Genomic DNA, 17862 nt, shown 5'->3' with positions numbered 1-17862 from the left:
AATTATATTATATGATATCCCTGTCCCGTTAGGCTAGGCTATGCTAGTCAGCTTTTTAGATGAGGAGGATCCCGGATCTTGGAGAGAGAAGCGGTAGAGGTTAATTTTATCTCTATTTGTGGGTTTTGTGAAAGCTATCTTTGCGGTGAAAAAATGGCGTTGTGTTTTGGGCTATTGTGGTGAGCTAACATAAATATATGTTGTGTTTTCGCTGTAAAACATTTTAAAAATCGGACATGTTGGCTGGATTCACAAGATGTTTATCTTTCATTTGCTGTATTGGACTTGTGATTTCATGAAATTATATTATATGATATTCCCTGTGGCGCTAGGCTAGGCTATGCTAGTCAGCGTTTCTGATGAGGAGGATCCCGGATCCGGGAGGGTGATTCGGTAGATTAAATGACAATAAAACAGCATATGAACAAATGACTGTTCCTCTCTATCCTACTACCTCATACACACCATCACCAGTTTCTTCACTGATCTAGTTATGACAGACAGTGCAACTTATCACAACTAATTAAACAACTACCAATAGCACTAACCCTAACCCAGTGATAATGGCATTACATCATGTTAACTGAACTTCCACTGTCCTGATACCATGTCTATTATCTGCTAGCCTGTCACTGTAGTCTGCCTCTCTTCCTACAATGGGAGAGAGAGAGAACTTTTGTGAGTGTAATATTTACTGTTCATTTTTATTGTTTAGGCACCTAAAGACTCTCAGACCATGAGAAACTAGATTCTCTGGTCTGATGAAACCAAGATTGAACTCTTTGGCCTGAATGCTAAGTATCATGTCTGGAGGAAACCTGGTACCATCCCTACGGTGAAGCATGGTGGTGGCAGCATCATGCTGTGGGGATGTTTTTCAGCGGCAGGGACTGGGAGACTAGTCAGCATTAAGGGAAAGATGAACAGAGCATAGTACAGAGAGATCCTTGATGAAAACTTGCTCCACAGTGATCAGGACCTCAGATTGAGGCAAACGTTCACCTTTCAACAGGACAACGACCCTAAGCACAGCCAAGACAATGCAGGAGTGGTTCAGGACAAGTCTCTGAATGTCCTTGAGTGGCCCATTCAGAGCCCAGACTTGAAACCGATTGAAAACATCTCTGGAGAGACCTGAATATAGCTGTGCAGCAACGCTCCCCATCCAACCTGACAGAGCTTGAAAGGATCTGCAGAGAAGAATGGGAGAAACACCCCAAATACAGGTGTATTTACCCCACCATGGGTCTATAGTGATGAGTTAGTCTTACCCCACCATGGGTCTATAGTGATGAATTAGTCTTACCACACCATGGGTCTATAGTGATGAGTTAGTCTTACCCTACCATGGGTCTATAGTAATGAATTAGTCTTACCCCACCATGAGTCTATAGTAATGAATTAGTCTTACCCCACCATGAGTCTATAGTGATGAATTAGTCTTACCCCACCATGGGTCTATAGTAATGAATTAGTCTTACCACACCATGAGTCTATAGTGATGAATTAGTCTTACCACACCATGGGTCTATAGTGATGAATTAGTCTTACCACACCATGGGTCTATAGTAATGAATTAGTCTTACCACACCATGAGTCTATAGTAATGAATTAGTCTTACCACACCATGGGTCTATAGTGATGAGTTAGTCTTACCCCACCATGGGTCTATAGTAATGAATTAGTCTTACCCCACCATGGGTCTATAGTAATGAATTAGTCTTACCACACCATGAGTCTATAGTAATGAATTAGTCTTACCACACCATGGGTCTATAGTGATGAGTTAGTCTTAACCCACCATGGGTCTATAGTAATGAATTAGTCTTACCCCACCATGGGTCCCCCTCGGTCGAGACTGTACACCTGCCTGGGGTTCAGCAGGTACTGGAACTTTCTCAATACCCTGTAGAAGACATATATATATATAGACCATATGACAGCTGTGTTAGAGTTGCTGCACATACACACAAGCTGACAAACTCAAACTATGTGCAAAATGGAGCCAGAAGAGAGAGAGAGAGCCAGAGAGAGAGAGAGAGAGCAAGCACAAGAGAGACAGAAAGAGAGAAAGAGAGAGAGAGTGAGCCAGAGCTTTGGCAATGCTAACACATGTTTCCCATGCCAATAAAGCCCCTTGAATTGAATTGAATTGAGAGAGAGTGAGCCAGATAGAGAGAGAGGGAATGAGAGATAACTAATACTTCATGCATACAAAGACAGACATAGAATGTAAAGTAGCAACATTTAATTACAAGTTTTACTTAAAAACACAGTTAACATGGTGTCCACAGTAAATGTGGTTTTGCTCTAAATTTGTAATTATCTCTACAGCTTACTGTGCCCATTGACATAGCAGTTTCCTGTAACATTGACAAGCAGGAACTGCATCGGAGATCTATTATATTGAAGGCTCCACATTGACCTTGCACTGGTAATTGCGTCAGTAGCTTCCAATACCCACACTGCACTTTGGTCAGAGTGTGAAAAGCAGTGGCAAAAGACAACAGAAAGCCGACAGCTAGGTTAGAATGCATCACCACGAACAAAACATTTGGCTTAGAATGCAACTCATTCTATATGGTGTGTCAGATACAGTTTCCTATGATACTGTTATGAATGTGTCATGAAGAAAACTTAAATTTAAGTTTTACGAAGTTCATTCAGAAGGAAAAATGTGTATAAATATACTACTTAACATAAGAGGACCGTGTGACATTTAAAATGCTGTAAAACAGTCATTAAACTGCCTGAAAGCCTCATTCACAAAAACAGGACCAATCAGTGACTCAACACCAACCCTTTCATTTCCTTATTGACATCAAAGGGAGCAGAAATAGGCTTTGTTTTTGTACTCAGAGATTAAATGCATCTTTTTTTTTAGGAGAACATGTCTAATAATAGAGAATAATTTCCCTTTTAAGTGGTATTTAAGACTGTGTTGCTATGGTGATGGAGTTTCTGAAGCCAACAAAGCAGGCCTCCTGGTGCTGTGAAATGCATGGTGGGAGGAGAGAGGAGAGAATGCTGAAACAGTGAACACATTCATTTTCATTAACAACTGCTTTTAGGACACTGTGTCAGAACAGCCAATGGACCATCATTATTTCCAAAATGTTAAATCCTCTGTAATTATCAAGGCCTAAAACTTATAGAATTTAATCTCCAAAGACCAGGCAGTTATTGTTGTTAGCTTTAGCTATGCTAGCTTCACATTACTTTGATTCTATGATGAACAGTCAGCCAAAGTCTTTATAATACTTTGTCAGTAGCATTACAGGACTGTATGAAACATATACTACATGGCCAAAAGTACGTGGATTTAGCTATTTCAGCCACAGCTGTTGCTGACAGGTGTATAAAATTGAGCACGCAGCCATGCAATCTCTATAGACAAACATTGGCAGTAGAATGGGCTCTACTGAAGAGCTCAGTGACTTTCAACGTGGCCACCTTTAGGATGCCACCTTTCCAACAAGTCAGTTTGTCAGATTTCTGCCCTGCTAGAGCTGCCCTGTTCAACTGTAAGTGCTGTTATTGTGAAGTGGAAGCATCTAGGAGCAACAACGTCTCAGCCACGAAGTGGTAGGCCACACAATCTCACAGAATGGGACCGCCAAGTGCTGAAGGCCCCAGCGCGTAAAAATTGTCTGTCCTCAGTTGCAACACTCACTACCGAGTTCCAAACTGCCTCTGGAAGCAATGTCAGCAAAATAACTGTTCGTCAGGAGCTTCATGAAATGGGTTTCCATCGCTGAGCAGCCGCACACAAGCCTAAGATCAGCATGCGAAATGCCAAGCATTGACTGGAGTGGATTAAAGCTAGCCGCCATTGGACTCTGGAGCAGTGGAATCGCGTTCTCTGGAGTGATGAATCACGCTTCACCATCTGGCAGTCCAACGGACGAATCTGGGTTTGGCGGATGCCAGGAGAATGCTGCCTGCCCGAAAGCATAGTGCCAACTGTAAAGTTTGTTGGAGGAGGAATAATGGTCTGGGGTTATTTTTCATGGTTCGGGCTAGGCCCCTTAGTTCCAGTGAAGGGACATCTTAACGCTACAGAATACAATGACATTCTAGACGATTCTGTGCTTCCAACTTTGTGGCAACAGTTTGGGGAAGGTCCTTTCCTCTTTCAGCATTAAAATGCCCCCGTACACAAAGCGAGGTCCATACAGAAATGGTTTGTCAAGATCGGTGTGGAAGAACTTGACTGGCCTGCACAGAGACTTGACCTCAACCCCATCAAACACCTTTGGGATAAATTGGAATGTTAACTGCGAGCCAGGCCTATTCGCCCAACATCAGTGCCCGACCTCACTAATGCTCTTGAGGCTGAATGGAAGCAGGTGTCCACATACTAGTGTATATTGCAGGAGTGTTTCAATCCATTAATAATATCAGACACTGTGACTTACCGCTCCCCCTGTCTCCCTCCACTCTTTGGGTTGACCAGGACCAGGAGGGGATGTGTACCTGGGAGAGGAGTGATCTGAACAGGAGATCAGAGACAGGATAATGAGATACTGTAGAGTAGTGTATACCCATGCAAACACAGCACACACTTTAACCTGCCATCAGCAAACACAACATACTCCAAGGCTTTAACCACTGAAGATGCTCTGGGCTTGATTTACTCACCTGCAGTGCTTGTCCGTCTCCTGTGAATTTCAAGCTCTGACTCATGTTGTCAGGGCTGCTGCTGGGCGGGGAGTCCCCTTCACCCCGCTTCACAACAGAATGACGGTCCTGCAGACAGACAGATGGACAGATAGACGGACGGACAGACGTACGGACAGACAGACAGAAGGACGGACGGACGGACGGACAGACAGACATAGACAAAGATACATTTGTTTATGAATTTATGAATTGTTACAGAGAAATGGGGCAAGTGTGTACCTTTATGGACCTATAATTATATCTCAAGGGGGTGTTAGTGTTTTTCAGTATTGAAAGTATTGGAGATAAATAAATAGGAGATTCAGAGTGTGATTGATTTCATGTGATCTCACCAGGACGACAGGGCAGATGTAGGAGGGGAGTAGAGTGTGGTCTCTAAGGGCTCCTCCATCACACTCCGGCTTCATGTTGGACGCACACTTATTGTGGAGCTGATCAGGAAGGAAGATTTTTTATTTATTTTATTTAACCTTTATTTAAGATAAGGAGAATGGAGGGAAGAAAGGAGCGGAGGAAAATGAGAGGAGGAGAAGGAGAGTGGAAAGGAATACCAAAAGATATATTCACACAAGTCATTTGACACAGTGGCAGATGTTATTCAAAACACTTCACTCAAAAGCCCCATAACTGCTTGAAGCTAATAATACCGGACCATAAACTGCTATAGGAATATATCCTTTTTCCCCTGGTTCATGCCAAAGTCTGATTCATGTAAAGAGTACAGTAGCTGCTTCCAAGAATGCGAATGAATGCCTGCAGTGATGCTAAAGGGATGAGAATGCCACTAAGCTAAGTTGCAGTGATGCTAAAGGGATGAGAACATCACTAAGCTAATTTGAAGTGATGCTAAAGGGATGAGAACATCACTAAGCTAAATTGACAATCCTAACATGCTCTTTGAACTCCACTTAAGGGTGGTTTGATGAATCAGTTTGAGTGTTCATTATATATTATTTAACATTTAAAGGTAAATGGTGACATCTAGAGGATATCTCAGGTAAAGTAAAAATGTGAAAAATAATAGGTTGATTACAAACTATCGCTGTGAATTTCTTCAGGACCATTTATATTTTTTATTTTATTTAGCCTTTATTTAACTAGGCAAGTCAGCTAGGCAAGACCATTTTTATTAGCAGAAGACTTTTGAAGCACTTGATACTAGCGAAGGCACTTGACATGAGGCACTAATGAACCAAAACATTGTAACTATACCAGGAGTTCTCCAGTACAGGGAGGTGTGACCTACTCACAGTGATCTGACACCACACACAGTGTAGGCCCGTTAAGCCCTGGTAGCACTTGATACTTCTGTGACAGCGGTCACACTTAGTGGGAGAGTTTCCCTCCATCCAGACATGCTGCATGGCCTGGAGAGAGGCAGGAAGGGAGAGAGGCAGGAAGGGAGAGAGGCAGGAAGGGAGAGAGGCAGGAAGGAAGAGAGGGAGAGGCAGGAAGGGAGAGAAGCAGGAAGGGAGAGAGGCAGGAAGGGAGAGAGGCAGGAAGGGAGAGAGGCAGGTAGGGAGAGAGGGAGAGAAGCAAGAAGGGAGGAAGGGAGGAAGGGAGAGAGAGAGAGAGAGAGAGAGAGAGAGAGAGAGAGAGAGAGAGAGAGAGAGAGAGAGAGAGAGAGAGAGAGAGAGAGAGAGAGAGAGAGAGAGAGAGGACAGGAGAGAGAGAGGGAGGAAGGGAGAGAGAGAGGCAGGAGGGGAGAGAGAGACAACAATCATGATTTAAAGGAAGTTACAACATTAATCCAGTGCTAAACATGCTATATTTTGTGCCAGATATTTACAAAAATAAGAGACCATCTAAAAGGCATCTTCTGTTATTGAACCAGACTTGAAAAAGTGAAGTGGAGCTGAAGAGAGAGAAAAAGAAGGTCTTAGAGGGACAACTCCAAGTCTGCGAGATCATTCCAGAAGGTGTCTAATTAAATTAGGGGTTAAATATAGAGACGCAGTTAACAACATTAGTAGCACTGCATGATCTCTCTGCACCCATGAGCCTGTGTGTGTGTGTGTGTGTGTGTGTGTGTGTGTGTGTGTGTGTGTGTGTGTGTGTGTGTGTGTGTGTGTGTGTGTGTGTGTGTGTGTGTGTGTGTGTGTGTGTGTGTGTGTGAGAGAGAGAGAGAGAGAGAATCCCTGCTCCCATGACCATTCTGCTCCTGACGATTCAGGTTGCTCAGCAACAATAGTCAGATGTTGCTGAGACACTAGAGGTCCTCACAAGGGTTGTAAAACAAGTGGGAAAAAAGTGGGGACATTTCGCCAGTCCTCACAAGGAAAAAGGCTATTTTAGGCTTCGGGGTTAGGTTTAGGGCTGCAATTAGGGTTAGGAGTTAGGGTTTAGTGAAAATAGGATTCTGAATGGGACTCAACTGTTTGGTCCCCACAAGAATAGTAAAATAAAATAAACGTGTGTGTGTGCCGGTGTGTTTTTGTGTGTGTTTTGTGTGTGTAGTTGTGTACTCACATTGGTGTGTCTGCGGGACTTGGCGTAGGTGCTGATGCAGGCAGAAATGTCTTTGGACACACAGCGTTCATGGACTGTGTACTTGCATACTGAAACACAGAGGTTCAGAGAGAGACAGTTCACCAGTGGATGAACAATGAGTAGCAACACCAACCCTTTCATTGAATCATGTAATAAAATGACCAAGCGATAGCATTATCCTTGATAATAGATCATTAATAAGTAATGCAATCATGTTTATTATTCACAGAATATAAACATCTGGTTGAAAGAGAGAGAGAAGAACTGAAAGGCAGGAAGAGAGAAACAGAGAATGGAGCTGTGAAGGCCAAACAGGGACACAAAGAGGGACTTAAAGGGATACTTCGGTAATTTTGGCAATGAGGCCCTTTATCTACTTCCCCGGAGTCTCTCAGTGCCTTTTGAAGGTACAGTTGAAGTCGGAAGTTTACATACACTTAGGTTGGAGTCATTAAAACTCGTTTTTCAACCACTCCACAAATTTCTTGTTAACAAACTATAGTTTTGGCAAGTCGGTTAGGACATCTACTTTGTGCATGACACAAGTAAATTTTCCAACAATTGTTTACATACAGATTATTTCACTTATAATTCACTGTATCACAATTCCAGTTTACATACACTAAATTGACTGTGCCTTTAAACAGCTTGGAAAATTCCAGAAAATTATGTCATGGCTTTAGAAGCTTCTGATAGAAGCTAATTGACATCATTTGAGTGAATTGGAGGTGTACCTGTGGATGTATTTCAAGGCCTACCTTCAAACTCAGTGCCTCTTCGCTTGACATCATGGGAAAATCAAAAGAAATCAGCCAAGATCTCAGAAAATAAATTGTAGACCTCCACAAGTCTGGTTCATCCTTGGGAGCAATTTCCAAACACCTGAAGGTACCACGTTCATCTGTACAAACAATAATACGCAAGTATAAACACCATGGGACCACGCAGCCGTCATACCGCTCAGGAAGGAGACGCGTTCTGCCTCCTAGAGATTGAGGTACTTTGGTGCGAAAAGTGCAAATCAATCCCAGAACAACAGCAAAGGACCTTGTGAAGATGCTGGAGGAAACAGGTACAAAAGTATCTATATCCACAGTAAAACGAGTCCTATATCGACATAACCTGAAAGGCCGCTCAGCAAGGAAGAAGCCACTGCTCCAAAACTGCCATAAAAAAGCCAGACTACGGTTTGCAACTGCACATGGGGACAAAGATCGTACTTTTTGGAGAAATGTCCTCTGGTCTGATGAAACAAAAATAGAACTGTTTGGCCATAATGACCATCGGTATGTTTGGAGGTAAAAGGGGGAGGCTTGCAAGCCAAAGAACACCATCCCAACCATGAAGCACGGGGGTGGCAGCATCATGTTGTGGGGGTGCTTTGCTGCAGGAGGGACTGGTGCACTTCACAAAATAGATGGCATCATGAGGGGGGAAATTATGTGAATATATTGAAGCAACATCTCAAGACATCAGTCAGGAAGTTCAAGCTTGGTCGCAAATGGGTCTCCCAAATGAACAATGACCCCAAGCATACTTCCAAAGTTGTGGCAAAATGGCTTAATGACAACAAAGTCAAGGTATTGGAGTGGCCATCACAAAGCCCTGACCTCAATCCCATCGAAAATTTGTTGGCAGAAAAGAAAAAGTGTGTGCGAGCAAGGAGACCTACAAACCTGACTCAGTTACACCAGCTCTGTCAGGAGGAATGGGCCAAAATTCACCCAACTTATTGTGGGAAGCTTGTGGAAGGCTACCCGAAACGTTTGACCCAAGTTAAACAATTTAAAGACAATGCTACCAAATACTAATTGAGTGTATGTAAACTTCTGACCAACTGGGAATGTGATGAAAGAAATAAAAGCTGAAATAAATCATTCTCTCTACTATTATTCTGACATTTCACATTCTTAAAATAAAGTGGTGATCCTAACTGACCGAAGACAGGGAATTTTGACTATGATTAAATGTCAGGAATTGTGAAAAACTGAGTTTAAATGTATTTGGCTAAGGTGTATGTAAACTTCCGACTTCAACTGTAGTTGCTAACTAGCGCTAGCACAATTAGAACAATGACCGGAAGTCTATGTTATCTGCCAGAGTGCGAATTACACGTGACATTCGAAGGGGGTCTCTATTGGAAATAAATGTGTGAGCCTATTAATAAATATGAAACTAGAGGGTAAAAATTAGTTACCATTTATTTTGGCATGAACACAACTAGTCATGAAGCTTTTATTTGATTGTCAAACATATCGCTAGTACCAGTGCGTGTTCATCGACTCCAAAATAACTAAAATAGTGCAGTGGATGTACACTTGAGCAGCATGATGAATGGACATCTGTTTACAAAACACCAAAAAGGATGGCAAATGACATTAGGGGATTGCCATTGATTACGCCTACATTAATTCATGCGTCTTGCTGACAAATTGAATTTTTTTGCATCTTAAAAAGTAAAGACACCTGCAATAGGTCTGAAACTATACCTGAAAAAACGGGATGGTCACCCTAACACGTGCAGTCAATTTACTAGACTAGGCTACAATGTATCAGTCAAGCATGATGAGAAGTTTGATGATATGTGCCCTAGCCCACCACGCAAAGGCACTACTCATTAATTTCCCCTGGTTGACACAGACATGCTCAGGAAAGTGATATCACCACTTAAGCCTTCTCCCTGCTTTCTCGATCCTATCCCCACCACATTCTTCAAAACAGTTTTTAATTGCATATCTGAAGAAGTGCAAGCTATTGTTAATCACACCCTGCACTCCACTGCACTAAAAACTGCTATGGGGAAACCCGTTCTGAAGAAAAGTCATCTAGATTCTTCTGCTCTTAGCGACTATCAACCAATGTCCAACCTTCCATTCTGAAGCAGAATTCTGGAGAAATAGTTTTCTTAACTGTAAAAAATCCAATTTGGTTTTCGTGCCCAGAGACAGCCTTAGATTTTTAAGTGCTGCATTCGACACTGTCAACCATGATGTCCTTCTGGACAGACTGGAGAGGTTGGTTGGCCTCTCCGGTCTAGTTCTAAATTGGTTTTGGACCAGTTGAGAATTTTTTGTCACACTTGGTGAACATAACTCAGAGAAAATACACATCACATGTGACGTTCCACAAGGTTCGATTTTGGGTCCGGTATTGTTCAGTTTATATATGTTACCCCTTGGCAGCGTTATCAGAAGGCACAGCATTGATTTTCACTGCTATGCAGACGATACACAACTTTACATTTCTGTGTCACCAGAGGATTATTGCTCCACGGATAAATTATTAGACTGTATTAGTGATTTAAATACATGGATGGCTCACAACTTCTTCCAGCTAAATTAAGACAAGACCGAGGTACTTATTGTTGGAGCCAAAGCACAGAGAGAGAATCTAGCCGCACATTTTAATTCACAGGCAATAAAGATAAAACACCAGGTAAAAAAAACTAGGTGTTATTTTAGATTCTGAGCTAAATTTCAAATCACATAATAGGAATGTGACCAAAATATATTTTTACCACCTGCGAAACATTGCCAAGGTGTGGCCGTTTCTCTCTCAGGCTGATACAGAGAGACTCATCCATGCTTTAATTACAAGCAGGCTTGACTACTGTAATGCTCTCCTGTTTGGTCTACGCAAGAAAGCCATTGGTCAACTGCAAAACATACAGAATGCTGCAGCGTGGGTACTGAGCAAGACCAGACGGAGAGCACACATTACACCGGTTTTAAGATCTCTGCACTGGCTGCCTGTGAGCTTTAGAATAAGTTTTAAGATTCTTCTATTGGTTTTTATCTCAATCCACAATTGTGCACCACAATACATGTCAGACATGCTTTTTAGTTATGTACCCAGTAGGTCCCTCAGGTCCTCTGGCACTGGCCTTTTTACTATCCCAAAGCCTAGGACCAAGAGGCATGGAGAGGCAGCGTTTAGTTATTATGCCCCCAGCCCAGTGGCAGATTTAGGTATAGGCGACATGGGCAGCCGCCCAGGGCAGCATCTTTTCGGGGGCGGCACGGGGCTCCCGCACCAAAAATTTTGGAATGGTGACATTTGCGCAATCGGTTTTCTATCGCTCATTTGCACATTACGTCAATGATATCATGTCACCGTGTGGGACTGTGGGTCAATTAACCTTGTCGGAGTGGGAGCCCTGATTCTAGTTTGTGAGCTAGGCAGGCTACTGCCTGGGAAGGTCTAACCACTCAGTACGAGATGCGGAGTGGGGCGGGGGTAGGTTGACCTCAGGTCTCCCCACTGGAAGCCCGAGGTAGGGGGAGTGGGGGAATCTATCAAATAGCGGACCTCTAACTTTGTACTAATGCAGTACTAATAAGTACTACTAATAATAATAATAATAAGTACTAATGCATTTAGTAAAATCAGTCACACTACGAAATGCTACCTAAAAAAACACAATTAATTCATAATACTAAGAAAATACAGTTTCACAGACATATTGTCTGGTGGGGGGGGCTAAATTGCGGGTTCGCCCAGGGAGCCATACAAGCTAGAACCAACACTGCGGGGCAGTGAACCTGCCAGAGAACCTGACTGGGGCCAAAACTGTGGTAAAGGCTATTTTTATCAAGGGCACATGGCAAACAAATGGTGAAAATGAACTAGTACAATGTAAATGTATTTAAAGGAGCTCAGTTGTGGCTAAATTTAGCACTACTGAGTGGACAGCACAGTGAACAGGGAGACGATTTGTGCAATCACATATAAATAAATGGTTTAAACCATGACAGAGAGGTTGGGGTGTTCCTTTCAAGCATTTATTTTCATATTTACCATTGTAAAACAGATTTACCACTGCATTTTTAACAAATAGGTGAATAATTAAGTTAGTATTATTTAGAGACCCCCTCAAAGTTTGACTTTTGTTGCATTTAGGGGAGCTAATGTCTCATTCAGGGGAGCTGAGCCCCTCCTGCTCTCCCATAATTCGCACCCTGGTATCTGCAGATACCATAGACTTCCAGTCATTGCGTTAACACAAGTTAGCATTGGCTCCTGAAACTACCTGACCTAACTTCCTTCATACTGGATGCAGAGACATAAAAATGGTACCCACGAGTTCATCTGACTCTGCCAAAATCTTGAAGTATCTCTTTAATGAGACAAAGAGACAGTAGAACTAACACACACTCACTGGAGCAGCAGAGGCCCTGCTTGCGAACTCCCAGCAGCATGGTGTGGCAGTAGTTACAGTAGGCTGGCTTGTTGAAGTGCTTCAGTTTCCACACATGCTGACCATCTTCCTGAACATTCTACAGGGAGAGAAAGAGAGAGAGAGAGAGAGAGAGAGAGAGAGAGAGAGAGAGAGAGAGAGAGAGAGAGAGAGATATCAATCTTTCTGAATTGATTTTGTGGAACTGACACTCCAAACGCACGCAGACACATACTTTATCTCTCTTCCCACAGGGATCATATACACTTACTAAAATGTATGCACTTTGGATAAAAGTGTCTGCTACACGGCATCCGTTATCAAATAATATCACACACACACACACATGCACCCTCCCTCACCGTCTCCATGCCCAGCAGGACCAGCAGAGGGATGGTGGTGAGGCCTCCTCTGATCCACTCCTCCAGAGTGACTGTTCCGTCCCGGTCATAGTCTATCTCTTCCATCATCTCCTTCAGGATCTAGAACACAGGGAGAGGGGGAGGACAGAGGGTGAGTCCAGTAAATTCTTGTCAAATTATAATACTGTAATGATCCAACATTTCCTTGTCACTGTCGTTAAGCTAGCCTTTTCAGGTCGCCACAATACATTGGGAACAGGGGAAACAAGACACACAAGGCTGTGTGCATCCTTACCGGTCGCAGCTCTGCAGAGTCCCATTCCAGGTACTCTGCCACGTGGACCATCTGATTGATGATGCGGTCCAGTTCCTACACCCAGCAAGCGAGATAAACATTATACCACAACAACAACAACATCACTGTGGCTGCCTTCTTGATAACAAATGAACGCATCCACACATCCACAGACATTACTACCAAGAGACTGACAGAGACGATCACATATGTTCTCCGTTTAGAAAATAAAAAAATCCTCCACATTTTGGCATGCCCAAGAAGATCATAGGGAGTGTCCTTGAAAACAAATTAAGTCAGTCAGACCACAGTATCCTCTGATATCATCCACATCATTATATGATGACAGTATCCTCTGATATCATCCACATCATTCTATGATGACAGTATCCTCTGATATCATCCACATCATTCTATGATGACAGTATCCTCTGATATCATCCACATCATTCTATGATGACAGTATCCTCTGATATCATCCACATCATCCTATGATGACAGTATCCTCTGATATCATCCACATCCACATCCTCCTATGATGACAGTATCCTCTGATATCATCCACATCATTCTATGATGACAGTATCCTCTGATATCATCCACATCCACATCATCCTATGATGACAGTATCCTCTGATATCATCCACATCCACATCATCCTATGATGACAGTATCCTCTGATATCATCCACATTATTCTATGATGACAGTATCCTCTGATATCATCCACATCCACATCATCCTATGATGACAGTATCCTCTGATATCATCCACATCCACATCATCCTATGATGACAGTATCCTCTGATATCATCCACATCCACATCATCCTATGATGACAGTATCCTCTGATATCATCCACATCATTCTATGATGACAGTATCCTCTGATATCATCCACATCATTCTATGATGACAGTATCCTCTGATATCATCCACATCATTCTATGATGACAGTATCCTCTGATATCATCCACATCATCCTATGATGACAGTATCCTCTGATATCATCCACATCCACATCATCCTATGATGACAGTATCCTCTGATATCATCCACATCATTCTATGATGACAGTATCCTCTGATATCATCCACATCATTCTATGATGACAGTATCCTCTGATATCATCCACATCCACATCATTCTATGATGACAGTATCCTCTGATATCATCCACATCATCCTATGATGACAGTATCCTCTGATATCATCCACATCATTCTATGATGACAGTATCCTCTGATATCATCCACATCATCCTATGATGACAGTATCCTCTGATATCATCCACATCATCCTATGATGACAGTATCCTCTGATATCATCCTAAGAATCTCAAATATAAAATATTTAACACTTTTTCAGTTACTACATAATTCCATATGTGTTATTTCATAGTGTTGATGTCTTCACTATTATTCAACAATGTAGAAAATAGTCAAAATAAAGAAAAACCCTTGAATGAGAAGGTGTTCTAAAACTTTGTACCGGTAGTGAATGTACATTTCTACTTCAATTACCTCATACCCCTGCATATCGACTCGGTATACTGTTGAAGGATCTAAGAATGAAGCAGTGCAGTTCAGAGGAAATAAGGATGTATTGTAACAGGGTTGTTCTAATTGCACTGAGCACTGCATGAGAGGGGAAGAGAGGAGCTGTGAGGAGAGGAGAGGAGAAGAGGAAAGCAGAGACCAGAACAGAAGAAAGGAGAGAAGAGAAGAGAAGAGGAAACCAGAGACCAGAACAGAAGAAAGGAGAGAAGAGAAGAGGAAAGGAAAGGAGAGACCAGAACAGAAGAAAGGAGAGAAGAGAAGAGGAAAGGAAAGGAGAGACCAGAACAGAAGAAAGGAGAGAAGAGAAGAGGAAAGGAAAGGAGAGACCAGAACAGAAGAAAGGAGAGAAGAGGAAAGGAGAGGAGATGGGAGGGGAGGAGAAGGGAAGAAAGGAGATGGGAGGAGAGGGGAGAGAACAGAACAGAAGAAAGGAGAGAAGAGAAGAGGAGAGAACAGAAGAAAGGAAAGAAAAGAGTAGATTAAAACAGAAGAGCAGAAGAGAGAACAGAACAGACGAAAGGAGAGAAGAGTAGGGAAAAGAAGAGAGGAGAAGAGAAGAGAGGGCCACTAACCGAGCTGTCCAGTACTCCGTTGCCATCTGTGTCGTACAGCCGGAACATGACTGGAGGGGAACGAGAAAAAAGGGACCCCATGATTCAGCTGTAATGTCTTGAAGTCCCTGTCTGTCAGCACCACTTGAATTCCCAGTCAGACCACCCCTCTGTAGAGCAGGGGAAGTATTAGAGTGTGACTCAGCACCACTCCTGTGTTGGAGCAGGGAAAGTATTTGAGCGTGACACAACACCACTCCTGTGTTGGAGCAGGGGAAGTATTAGAGCGTGGCACAACACCACTCCTGTGTTGGAGCAGGGGAAGTATTAGAGCGTGACGCAACACCACTCCTGTGTTGGAGCAGGGGATGTAATTGAGCGTGACACGTACTCCTGTTTTATTGGGATGTCGGAAGCAGTTAGCAGAGATTAGCTGTGTCAGAGTGTGCGGATATAGCTCCCAACGCTAAAGAAGTCTATTGGAAACACCAGGGTTTAGGATGTCCATGGGCTAACGAGGACAGGTACTGAGGCTGAGTTAATCCCAAGGGGAGCCTAACTCCTGACTCACTGCTCACAACCTGTGTGTGTGTGTGTGTGTGTGTATGTGTTTGTGTATGTCAGTGGAAGCTCCTCAGAGGAGCAAGGGGAGGAAAATCCTCCTCAGTGAATTTCATAAAAAATTAAATGTTAAAAACATTAAAAAAGTTATCATTTTTAGATAAAACTATACTAAATATAATCACATCACCAAATAGTTGATGAAAACACTATTTTGCAAAGAAAGTCTGCAGTAGTCTCAACAGCACTCTGTAAGGTAGCACCATGATGTAGCCGGAGGACAACTAGCTTCCGTCCTCCTCTGAGTACATTGACTTCAATACAAAACCTAGGAGGCTCATGGTTCTCACCCCCTTCCATAGACTTACACCGTAATTATCACATCTTCCGGAGGACATCCTCCAGTCTATCAGAGCTCTTGCAGCATGAACTGACATGTTGTCCACCCAATCAAAGGATCAGAGAATGAATCTAGTACTGAAAGCATAAACTACAGCTAGCTAGCACTGCAGTGCATAAAATGTGGTGAGTAGTTGACTCAAAGAGAGAAAGAAAATAGCTAAACCAATTAATTTCTTCCTAAATGAAGGAGAAGCAAGAGAGACATAGAGATTGTCGTTTGTTTGTACTTTCAGTTTCACTTAGCTAGCAAATGCAGATAGCTAGTTTAGCCCACTGAAACACCCTGCTCAAACAGAGGGATGTTAGGTTAGTTAGCTGGCTATGACTATCCCACACAACACTGGAACTCTTCCAAGTCAAGGTAAGCTTTTGGTTTTTCAAATGTACTGCCACCGGGGCCCTCCAGTGTAACTGCTTTCCTGACTATACACTGTAACGTTACTGGATGTAGCTGGGTTTACAAATGCGTTTGTTCTATTTGCTATGCTGACCATGACGTTACTTTAGCTAATATGGTGACAACGATGTAGGCTGTGTGTAGTGGCTTGGCTTGGAAAGGTTTTTTCGCCTGGTCACATACAGCTGATGTGTTGTGAAGTCCACAAGCGAAGGAAAGAGGTGAAAGGAGGAGAGCGCATAACATAGATGCGAGAAGGAATACAACGTGGCTGCTATGAAACTGTGAACTGTGTTTACGCGTGATCAAGGATGTATTCATTCCGCCGATTCTGTTGAAGAACGTTTCTTAAACAAAACGGGGATAAACGTACCTGAATTTGTCCAATAGAAACTCTCGTTTGCAACTGTTGGACTAATGATTACACCCTAGATCAGCTAGATGCAGGCAAGAGTGTGCAAGGTGGTATTGAATGTCACTCTGTCCATGTGTCACGGTCTGTCATATCAAATTTGTCTCTCGACCTGTGCGCACCTACGTTGTTAGCTTTCATTCAAAGGCAAGGTTGTAGCAACCTCATGATGGGTATAGGGGAAATTATAATATCATGTAGTAGCCTAAACCTATCGCTGTTACATTTACCTGGGTGAATGTAATATGAATGACAGTCATCCAATATACTGTAATAGAAATAAGGCCATGCTCATAAAAAATAAAAATTGTCCTCCCTCATCTGAAATGGCACTGGTGTGTGTGTATGTGTGTGTGTGTGCGTGTGTGTGAAAGCCCGCCTGTATTTGGTGACTGAGCTGGAAAAATTACTTCCTACCTGAATTAATGAATTGACTTATCCACTCAGATTGTGGGAGGATGTCTTTCTGAGAAGTTTAGGTGACACCTTTTGACTACTCTACATGACTGACCTCTCTCAAATACCTTGGTTGTTTACACACTAGTAATTAGACGCTGTAACTCACACTCCAGCTTGTCCTCTGGTGTGCCCCTCTCCAGTAGGGACAGGTAACACACAATGTCCTTCAGAAAAACCACCTGGGGGGAAGGTAATGGGGACGGGCTCCTCTTCTTCTCCCCTCTGATTCTCTCTGTTGGAGAGGAATGGAACATGGCGTATCCATGAGAGACGGTGATGTCATACAGCAATGACCACAAGCATTACTAAGCAACATGGCAAATTGTGATGTGATATGGATATGGTGATATTGATATGGTGATATTGATATTAATATGGTTATATTGGTATGGTGATATTCATATGGTGATATTAGAATGGGATATTGATATTGACATGGTGATATTAATATGGTGCTATTGATACGGTGATATTGATATGGTGATATTGATATGGTGATGTTGACATGGTGATATTGA

General features: G+C 42.7%; 1 protein-coding gene across 1 annotated transcript in view; it reads right to left on the bottom strand.

Moving 5' to 3' along the window:
• LOC120063946 (diacylglycerol kinase beta-like) overlaps positions 1 to 17526 on the bottom strand; it is a 98489-nt gene extending 80963 nt beyond the window's left edge. The window contains exons 1-11 of the mRNA XM_039014255.1: positions 17451 to 17526; positions 15135 to 15184; positions 13007 to 13081; positions 12712 to 12831; positions 12332 to 12449; positions 7153 to 7241; positions 5934 to 6050; positions 5016 to 5114; positions 4642 to 4749; positions 4419 to 4492; positions 1832 to 1906 (exon numbers count right to left, since the gene is read on the bottom strand). Of these exons, the coding sequence (XP_038870183.1) occupies positions 1832 to 1906; positions 4419 to 4492; positions 4642 to 4749; positions 5016 to 5114; positions 5934 to 6050; positions 7153 to 7241; positions 12332 to 12449; positions 12712 to 12831; positions 13007 to 13081; positions 15135 to 15182 (923 nt within the window). The 5' untranslated portion in view covers positions 15183 to 15184; positions 17451 to 17526. The remainder of the gene's footprint in view (positions 1 to 1831; positions 1907 to 4418; positions 4493 to 4641; positions 4750 to 5015; positions 5115 to 5933; positions 6051 to 7152; positions 7242 to 12331; positions 12450 to 12711; positions 12832 to 13006; positions 13082 to 15134; positions 15185 to 17450) is intronic.
• Positions 17527 to 17862: the final 336 nt, after the last annotated feature.

This window comes from Salvelinus namaycush, chromosome 19, assembly GCF_016432855.1.
Source record: "Salvelinus namaycush isolate Seneca chromosome 19, SaNama_1.0, whole genome shotgun sequence".
Lineage (NCBI taxonomy): Eukaryota > Metazoa > Chordata > Actinopteri > Salmoniformes > Salmonidae > Salvelinus > Salvelinus namaycush.
The sequence above is the reverse complement of the archived record's forward strand: the minus strand, read 5'-3'. Positions and strand labels throughout refer to the sequence as shown.